Genomic DNA, 10,903 nt, shown 5'->3' on the forward strand with positions numbered 1-10,903 from the left:
ATTTTAGAAAAAAAGGGGATCCCTGGTTAAAGATTGATAAATCTGGGCAACATGTTACAGATGGTATATGAAAATATGTCTGGCAGTCCAGCAGTGGGCTGCAAAAACCAGGTCAGACTCCCTCCCCTCTGCAGATTACTGATAATAGCCCCTGAGCATAAAGCCCATATTAAAGATTGCAATATCTATAATCCCCCAATGGGGGGACAGCAGTGAAGTAGGGAAGTGAGGGGTCGCCCTATCAGCTTGGGGGAGGGGGTTGTGGGCAGCGAAAGACCCTCTCATACAGTAGATTATATGGCCTGGAGGCATGGACATTTGGGGGGCTGAAGAGCGCTGGGACTGATGGTGCGGGAAGTGGATCAGAAAGAACTCCCACTCCCACTCAAAACCATGTCAAAGCTGTGTCAAAACCATGCAAAATGCACACACACAAATACATGCATACACACATGAAACAGCTAAAAAAAACTAGAGTATAGACCATGTATTTAAAAAGGAAGTCAAAGGACAAACAAAAGCTAATTAAATCACCATTTAGCTGCAGCAGAGCAAAATTTATCAAAACTTTGAGCACATGGCACAAAATCTACAGAATACAGAAAAGTTGTTTGTTTTTTACTTATTAGAAGACTAAAAAAAGTCTTAATCAGAATTGGCAAAAAATCATCAAGTTGCTGAAAGTAGATAAAAAAACGTGATGAAACAAAAAAAAATTCCAGATATTGCATATATCTAATAACTTATTAGGCTAGCTGGAAACATTTGTTTTCCTCTATGATGAAACTTTGTTTACTACTTTTTCTTAGAAAATAAACTTGAATACTTGCCTAGTCGATCCTACCTCATGCTATGTTACCAAACTTCTGTTTAGCTCCTTAATAACACACTTACACTTTAAAATGTTCTTTAAAGCTCGTCACACAGAGATTGTAGCATTGAACCTTTTCTGGTATCAGTTTTGAAGCAACATTTTAAGAATCACAGAAAGAGACCACGTGTAACTATAATGAGTTACTTTGTGGCAATGTCTAAACTCTAAATAAATGGCAAATAAACATAAGACCAGTATTAATCCTTACGACTCTACTGATTAACAGCACATTGTAAAGCAAAGGCTAATTTTAATTGACCTATTTCTGCAACATGGATCTCTGTGGAGCAAAGAGATGCCCCAATGAGAAGATGAGCTGGTGCAAGTATTCCACTCATTCCCCACTGGGACAGAGATTTCAACACTGAAAACAGCCTGCCTGAAAACTGTCACGTAACATTATCTTGAGATTATCATAAGGAGTAAAAACTGAGAGATACATTTAGATCACAACACACAGAGAGAATGCTATATTTTGACAAAAAAGGGCCAGCTTTTTTTCTTTTTTTGCAGTTTGAGGGCAACTGTAAGCGATACGTCACAGATCCAGGCCACCAGGTGTGGTCAACGGCTTGGTGCTGCATTTGTGCCAGGACGGCAGAGTTTCCACTCCATTTAAAACCAGCAGATCAAACGCTAACAACCACCTGTGCCAACCAGTATGGTGGCTTACACTGCCAAGAAAACAAACCGTAACCACTGCGCCAGTGGTAGAAAAATATAGAAACATACATATATTGCATGTTTTTAATGATGCTTAAAGGCTATGCTGTTGAACATGTTAAGAAATTTTTTTTTTTTTAGATCAACTAAAAATTATTTATGCTTAATCTTGCTTCTCATTATCTATTTTGAAAGTAGCTTCCTCATAATTATTTCCATCCCTTACCATAACTAACTTAAACTCCCAAGATGACTTTTTCTGGCTGTGCCATACAAACGTCCAAAATCCCAATACATCTCCCTCAAAAATGTAAGATGGATCATTTTTTTATTTCTTGTTTGGAGCCAGATTAATCTGCAGTATATGACCTATGAAATAAGCCAGTGTAAACAGCAATGCAAAGAATATTTGAGGGATGGTAAGAAGTATCTGGAGGAATTGTTGCTGATTTTCTGCTGAGCCAGCAGTTTTCATTTTACAGGTTGCAGTTTTCATTTCATTTTACAGGTTTCACTGGTGACAACTGAACCCAATGGCCCACCAATTACTAGTTATCCTAAGCGAATCAATCCCTTGCACTCCTAAAAGTTGAGAAACCAGACTACCAAGCATACCAAGTACAGAGCAAGGAAATAAACTGTTGAAATATCAGGGGTCAAAAAGTGCATTTCTGACTTGATTAAAAAAAAAGACTCAGTTCATTAAAAACAACAACAAAAAAAACAATCAAGTGCCATTTCTAAAGTAACCTCTGAGCAGCTTGTGGCGTAGAACAGAACCACAACTTTTGCATTATTTTTACAGATAGATTTATGTTTTGCTAGTTGGTTAATAATTGAAAAGTAAAAAAGAGAAATACAGAGTCTTTTGGCCAACACCACATCACCTCAAAGTAGTTTTGATGTTGCGGCATGAAGGGAATCAGAAGGAATATGAAACAGGATGGCGGAGTCAGAGACTATATTCTAACAATTTGTGATTCCTTTAAGGATACTGCCGCTGACTAACTGTTAGCCACTAATGATGCTTAAAAAATGGACACTTCTGGTTCAAAATCTGAAATATGCAGAATTGTCACGCATGGACCTGATATTTGTACAGAGATATTAATTTTATTTCTTCTTCACTTTGTAGAAACACAAAAATGAATAATTTTAACAACTCTTTTCAGAGAAAATTCAAAAAAATCAGAGGATTAATCTGCACATCAACTCTAAAGCCAGAACCATTGCTGTACCCAAACAAAACAAATACAGGAAAAATGACCCATTTTCAACTACTTAATTATAAAACCCTAGAAGAAATTATAAGTCAATTAAGTTCAAGCTCCTGCTGTCTGGATGTCCTACCCACACATTTCTTTAAGAAAGTCCTGCCTGTTATTGCTACTGATCTCATCCAAATAGTAACTCTTCACTCACATCAGGCGTTTTCCCCCAGGCTTTGAAAACAGCAGTCATCAAACCACTGCTAAAAAAGAACAATCTGGACAAATTACTACTGCAGAATTACAGGCCGACCTCTGACCTCCCATTCATCAGCAAAGTTATTAAAAAAACTGTGTGTAAACAATTAAATAGTTTCCTCATGATGACCAACTGCTTTGACTCTTTCCAGTCTGGTTTTCGTGCTCACCACAGCACGGAGACTGCCCTCGTAAAAGTATTCAATGATATCCATATAAATACGGACTGTGGGAGATCCACGGTGCTGGTTCTGTTGGACCTCAGTGCAGCTTTTGACACTGTCGACCATGACATATTATTGAATCGACTGGAGAGTTGGGTCGGACTCTCCGGTTCGGTGCTCGACTGGTTTGAATCTTACATAAAGAACAGGGATTTCTTTGTTTCAATTGGAAACTTCTCATCAAAGAGGTCAAAGGTCACATGTGGGGTACCCCAAGGTTCAATCCTAGGACCCCTCTAATTCAATATTTATATTCTCCCACTAGCTCAGGTTATAACAGGAAATAATATTAGCTACCATAACTATGCAGATGATACTCAGCTCTACATTACGATGTCACCAGGTGACTCTGAACCCATCCAATCATTGAATAAATGTTTAGAACAGATAAATGTGTGGATGTGCCAAAACTTTCTCCAGCTGAACAGAAACAAAACTGAAGTCATTATTTTTGGACCTAAAGAGGAACGATCTAAAGTCAATGCACAGCTTCAGTTATTACAACTAAAAACTAGCGATCAGGCCCGAAACCTGGGAGTAGTGATGGACTCTTCACAGCCACATAAAGACAATTACAAAGTCGGCCTTCTATCACCTGAAGAACATCTCCAGGATTAGAGGACTAATGTCTCAGCCAGATCTAGAGAAACTCATCCATGTGTTTATCTTTAGTCGCATTGATTATTGACAGCGTCTTCACAGGCCTGTCCAACAAATCAATCAAACAGCTGCAGCTGATCCAGAACGCTGCTGCTCGTGTTCTCACTAAAACCAGGAAGATAGAGCACATAACACCAGTTTTAAAGTCCCTCCACTGGCTCCCTGTAGCTCAAAGAATAGATTTTAAAATACAGTTGTTAGTTTATAAATCACTGAACGGTTTAGCACCACAATACGTCAAAGAGCTGCTGTTGTTGTATCAACCTTCCAGACCTCTCAGGTCTTCCGGTTCTGGTCTGCTCTGCATCCCCAGAACCAGAACCAAGAGAGGAGAAGCAGCTTTCAGCATCTATGCACCAAAAATTTGGAACAAACTTCCAGAAAACTGTAAAACAGCAGAAACCCTGAATTCCTTTAAATCTCAACTAAAAACACACCTGTTTAGAATTGTATTTGAAATGTAATATGTAACAATATATTGTTTATTCCATGTTGCATTACTTTTGTGTTTTTGTGTTTATGATGTAAAGCACTTTGAAATGCCTTACTGCTGAAATGTGCTATACAAATACAATTTTATTTGATTGATTGATTAAAATCAATTTAAAATTAGACAAAAATGCAACATGTGGATTGGTCAAACCTTAATTTATATAATCTGTGTTGTCTACTACTGAGACTTTACAAGAAAGTTTCCAATCTATGAAACCTTGTATTTTTGTCAACAAAAACATTTCTTCTCAATAAAATTATTACAATCTTCTTAAATTGCTCATTTGATTTCATTATTGTGTATTAAAAGTTGGAAGGTGAAGTAAACGGCATGACTTTCACACAAAGGAATGTAAGTCCAGGTATTAGTGTTCCAAAAACTTCCCTTCATAAAATCCAAATTTGCAAATTCCTTGAACCTTTGGTTCTTCCTTTATCACAGTTTTTCACTTTTCAAAGTATTTGGTTGAGATTAATGGAAGATTCTCGAAATACAACAATCACACTAAAATATTTCTGTCAGGAAATGTTAAAAATGTATTCAATGCTTAAACCGCTCTCTCTGATCAAGTAGACCGTTTCGAAAGTTAAAAAAGATGCATAGTTACCTCAAAATCATATTGAACATGAGTAAAAAGTGTGCCACATCAAAGTCCTGCTTTACTTCACAAACAGGCAAAGATGTCTGTCTGTTTTCTCTGCTAAAATCAGATCACAAGATCTTCAAAAATTGTACATGGAGAATTTTGCATTTTTCACAAAATTATCACCTACCAAAATATTGGAGATTGCTTTTTCTATATATGTGAATTCCAAACTAGTTCCGAGGATTTAATACGCATGCTAACGTAATTAAGCAGAACAGTTGTTGCCCAACCTTTGCAGCTCATAGGCAGCTGATAGCCTGGTAGCAGTACTGATGGTGCTGCATGGTTTTGGAGAAGGTGTTGTTGCAGCTCTCCTTCACCCTGGAGGCTTCATCAGCCTCGTTCAGAAACAGCTCCGGAGAGAAAAGCAGCCCTTACAGGGAAGGTGTTGGAGTCGCTGATGGCACCGCTGGAGCTGCAGCTTAGGCTGTCAGAGTCGCGGGAACTATTTTACACGCCCTGCCAGTGAGCCATGCATGAATATGTATGCGGGAGTAGCAGAAGTCATAACCTATGCAAGGTTTCATCATGCATAATGCAGCTGATCTACGCCTCTCCAGGATGTGAACGCACACAAGTGCGCGTGCACGCATGCACACACACATACAAACACACACACACGAAGTTCAAAGCTGTATTGTTTTGGAGGGGGAGCTAAACAAACTCCAAAACCCCCAAATGTTTCAAATTCACACATTTTTACAATTTCACATGCCCCTGTGCCCAACCCAAGACAAAACACATCCTCATGCTGCCCTCGTCTGCTCTCCTTGTTCACTCTCGCAATTCTCGATCTAACAATAATTTCCAACACATATATTCCAAACATTTTGGGTTTTACATTTTGTATATATATATATATATATATATATATATATATATATATATATATATATATATATATATATATATATATATATATATATATATATATATATATATATATGTATATATATATATATATATATATATATATATATATATATATATATATATATATACCAGTGGCCAGCTTTTGCAGACCAGCAGAAACGCATCAAAAAAGAACTGTTAAAAAAATATCTCTTCTTTCCCTTAGCTCTATCTAGAAACAACTTTAGTTTTTTTTTCAGAGTAGTTCTACTTTTTCTCTCTTTTTTGCTTGCCATCTGGCTGTCACTCATCCATCAGGTGTCTTTGGGACAGAAAGTTGTGTTTTGATTTGGGTGGCCACAGCAAAAGCAACTATGGGTGGAAACATAAACCGACACAGGAGACACTGAAACGAGATGCATTGAGAGAAGGGGTGCGAACTGAATATCGGTGGAGACATGGTGGGGGGTATAGAGAGGTGTAAACTTATATATAATCCTCGGGAGCCTGACTTAAATAGGTAGTTGGTGGGCGGAGAAGTCATGAGGAAGGTTGCAGAAGTTGGATCTAATCAATGGATGGGGTTTTGCTGTTCCCCACCCTTGTCCCCAACAATCTGTTCCCCCAAACCCGTTGCACCCACTGACGCCTCCGCCCCCCCGGACCGTGCTGTGTCAGTAAAAAAAAAAAAAAAAAAAAAAGTGTGCTACTTCAGCAGTCCTCTGGGACCTGCTACCCCCTCACTTCAAAGAAGCCAGTTTCTCTCTTAATGTGAATATCAAATCTGTGGATCACAAGTCCCAGCACAGTCTGCATAAACTGCCCCTCCCCCTAGCCTTTAATTCTGCCTAGTGATGAGGGAAAGAGAGGGAGGGGAGTTATTGCGAGAGGAAGCGACTGAGCAAGGGAGGAAGGGAGAGATGGAGAGAGAGATGGAGATAGAGGGAGATCCAACGAAAAAAAAAAAAAAAAACTACTTGCTTCAGAGATTTGACATTTGCCGAACACTCCCTCCTTCGGAAAAATGTGCAACGCTGGCGTCCAATGAAACTCAGAGGAGGTCTGGCTCAATTTAGCAACACTGTGTTGATACACAGAGTTCTTACTGGGGAAAATTTTGCACTTCACTTTTGATGTCGGGCATGGATGTTGTTTATTTTGTTATACTGTCCTTTTAGACAAAATACGAGATAGATCCAGTCACACTGGGGAAAAGCTGTGCTGTCCCCTGGGGCTTTTCTGGATAGAAGCTTTTTATTATTCTTCGCAAATGAATGAAAACTTAAGAGTTAAAGGCAAATTATTAAAATCTAAAAATATTATTGAATCAGGTTTATAGTAGATTCATTTTTTCAGAAAGAGAGAAAAAAATGAACTGTATGAATCACATTCAAGAAAAGGTCAATTACAGGTAAATTAACTCAAAGAGTGTTATTTTTTACAGCCTTCCTCCATGTTCTTAAGAGTCAAATTAAGTAATGTGAGGTTTTCTGGTCAAAAAAAAAAAAAAAGGCCTGCTTGAGAAATTATAAGCACAATTCTGCCTATAAATGAATGCTGCATATTACTCAAGTTGCAGCTTTAATTTTGGAGCCTTGCAAAGGAAAGGGAATTGGCCAAGAAGGAGAAGGAAAGGGGGGGAAGGGGGTCAGTGGTGTGAAGGAGCATGGTTCCCCCTGCTGCTGTCACACCTCTCATTAAACACCTCTAATTTTAAAAAAAATCACCTCAAGCCATTCCAATTTTGTAAAAATAAATTACCATTTCAATTGAATTTATTTTTATTTGCTTGAGATTATAGGGCTGTTTATTAGAATGTGAATTTAAGCTTTGTTACTGCTAATCAATCCACATTTGCAGTGAAGATGGGAGTGCAAATTTAAAAGAGAAAACTGTACATCGTCTTTTCAGGAATACCTAAAAATGTTGCTCTTATAACAGAATATTTTTGAAGAGCCATTAGTGACTTTGCAACTGAGTTTTTTTTTTTTTTCTTTCTATTTTTTCATTTAAGGCCCCCAAAACATTTTCCTTTCTTTTTCAGTCGTTTTCGAGAGGTGCAAGATATTTTTTTTGGGGTGGAGGGTGTAATTAAAAAAAAAAAAAAAAAACTAAACATGCACTCGATTAAAACCATTACAAGGGACGTCCCTGACGCACGCCTCTGATGCACGCGCCCGCGCTGGCTGACTGACTGGCACACGCGCGCGGACACGTCCGCGGGGTCCAGGTGCGCTATTAGGGAGGAACATGACCGGGCAAGTCTCTCATCTGCACCCAGGCCCCTGGAGTTTCTCATTTGATGAAATAAATTTGCGTATTTTAATATAATTCCATCGAGCTTTCAGCCAAGCTATCAAATCGCATTGAATAAATTGTAGAAATAAAATAGATATATATGTATAATACGAGAATATATGTTTAAAGAGCTAAATTTTCCACCAACTAAAATTTGTCTGCATTTGAAACAATAAAAACAAAAACATAACTCATACGCTGGTGGACCTATAGGGCCTTTTTTATGCGCTAAACCCGCCATATTTCTGCTCCCATACCGGAGACTTAGGAACGATAATAAAAAAAAATACATATTTGTCTTTCTCAAAGCTTCAGCTAATAAGGACAAAAATCACATAAACCCGGTTCCAGACAGGCAGGATGCACACAAAGGCCTATAAATACACTCTTGTGTTGGAGTGTTGAATTTATGTTATTTTCGACGCAGGGATTAATTTTAAAGCACTGAAAAGGAACAAAGATGAACTTTACAACAGGGTTAGGGATTTGTTGCATCGTGAACGAGAAACACAAATGAAATAATTTAAAGGAGCATTTCGCATTTGCAGGCAGAAAAAAAATTAATAAATAAATAAAAATCAGAGGACGTTTTTCCAAAAAAAAAAAGGGGGCACGATGAATTAAGTAAGAAGGACAAATCTGAATGCTCTAATTATGGCCTTTATGTGGGTGTAGACCTATTACACTAATAAGGCCGTTGTGGAAGAAAAGGGCCCCTTTTATTTACCATCAAATGACAACAATTTGTCATTATTAGAAGAAAAAAAATCTCATTCTAAAAATAAGAGCGTCTCTGTAGCAACCAGCGCTACTCTCCCCCCCCCTCCCAATCAGTCCATCCAAACAGCTGCAATTAGCAAAGGCTACAAGATGGAAGCACCTAGATACAAAAATAAATCACAAATGTTACACCTGGAAACTTTGGACTGTAGCGCAAAAACGACTTGGTGGAGAAATTGCAAACGGACTCCTGATACGCGCATGTTTTTTTAAATTTTTTATTATTATTTCTGTCTCACTCCCCCTCTGTTTGCACCTCATTCTCCCCATTCAGCCATTTTACATATTCATAACTGGAGTTGGTAATGCGAAAACAATCCGTGCTATCAGCACCATCTGAGACACCAAGGTGCGCTACAACAACCCCCCTACTACCAAACATGCTTGAAATTATACCACTTGAACATCTTCTTTCAAATTTTGCACTCTCTCTGCTGCAACAGCTTCACTTAATTTGATTCAAATGATGAATTTCAATCACATCATTGGATTCTTTTTTTTCATCCGGAGCATGAGAGCAGACCAGCAGGCTTTAAAAAAAAAATAATAATAATAACAGTAGTTTCTACATCTAACTTTTCGTTCAACTTTAATACCAATAAGCCTGTCTCACACCGCGAGGTGAAATATTTAATAAAAATACAATTGATGTTTCTCTTACCTTCTTGGAGAGAGTACAGCAGGAGTAAAGTTACAAGCCACATGCCATAAATAGCAGGTATATTTTTCAGGAATTTTTGGCAATCCTGGTAAGTGTGAGGCGCGTTCTTTTGGCCAGGCGGGTCTCCGTGCTGGACTGGCGACTGTGCTCCCGGGAGGTATTTCCAGCCCTGCTGCCCCGCTAAGCGTGGAGGGGAAACTAGAGGCGCCTCGGCCCCGCCCATGTCCCCTCCTCTCTTCATGAGACTACGGTGCATGCAAATCCATTTTTTTCCCCTTCCTTTTCTTAAATTAATCGCCAATCGGGTCCTTTTGCAGCTGATCGTTTTGGTCCACCTGTGTCCAAGATCTCGTTTGGCACCGTTTGGAGAGGGCGTTTGGAGAGCGCACCCACCTGTGCGCCCCGATGACCGCGCTTTCTTTCCTGCGCAATATGGATGCGGAAAAGTCGCTCAGACTGACCCGGAGCCTATTTTGGGTCGGCACGCTCTCCTCTGAGTTGGTGCGAGATGTTAAGGTCCATGCAGCTGCGGAACAGGGTGGGCTACAAATATTTTTGCTTTTCTTTGTCTGCTTTGGGAGCGCAGGCATTTGCGCACAGAAATACACTGCAGATAGAGGAGGAGAGAGGTGCGGGCTGTGGGGTCTGACAAGTTCACAAAGCGAGCACAGTGTGCCAAACAAACCAAAGGTTACACTGAAAAAAGTGTGATCAGGGTTAAGTACTATTTACTAAATAAATAAGAGCAAACTATACATAATAAAAAAGACTTTGTGCAGTTTTGAATCTCACTGAGTTGAATTAACCAAATTTTGAATATATTTTAATTGCATTCTACTCGTTTTTATTCAATAAAATCAGCAGAAAAACAATAAGTAGAATTTATTTTTTCATTGGTAAAGTCAAAAGTGCAGAAAATTGATAAATTTTACTCATTGGGAGGCCTTTATTTTTTTTCCGCCCCAAGGCATTTGAACATCGAGTCTGCTTGGCATTTCATGGACTACCGTTTGCTTAAAGGTAAGACATGTTTTAATTGTTCTTTGTTAAAACAATTCAAGTGTCTGTAGCAGTTAAACGTTGTCTTAAGTTACTGCAAATGACCAAACATGTCAACTTTAAAGTTATAGTGTGAAGGATTCGAAGTCAGTCATCTTTGATTTGACTAAATGCATCGCAATGATTGAAAAAGTAGTCTCAATGTCACAATTTAATGTGACTAACGTAATACCGATATATAGTGGCCGTAGAATACAAGCTACTCTTTTATTTAATGTAGTTTTTTG

The 10,903-nt window shown here is 38.6% G+C and overlaps 1 protein-coding gene across 1 annotated transcript in view; it reads right to left on the minus strand.

Annotated features, from left to right (window-relative positions):
- The window catches only part of LOC129368605 (cell adhesion molecule DSCAML1-like), a 64,242-nt gene extending 54,035 nt beyond the window's left edge, over positions 1-10,207 (minus strand). Inside the window, 2 exon segments of the mRNA XM_055043650.1 lie at positions 9,618-9,970; positions 9,972-10,207. Of these exon segments, the coding sequence (XP_054899625.1) occupies positions 9,618-9,970; positions 9,972-10,207 (589 nt within the window).
- Between the last annotated feature and the right edge of the window lie 696 nt (positions 10,208-10,903).

This window comes from Poeciliopsis prolifica, unplaced genomic scaffold (genome assembly GCF_027474105.1).
Source record: "Poeciliopsis prolifica strain line A6 unplaced genomic scaffold, Auburn_PproV2 SCAFFOLD019, whole genome shotgun sequence".
NCBI classification, from domain to species: domain Eukaryota; kingdom Metazoa; phylum Chordata; class Actinopteri; order Cyprinodontiformes; family Poeciliidae; genus Poeciliopsis; species Poeciliopsis prolifica.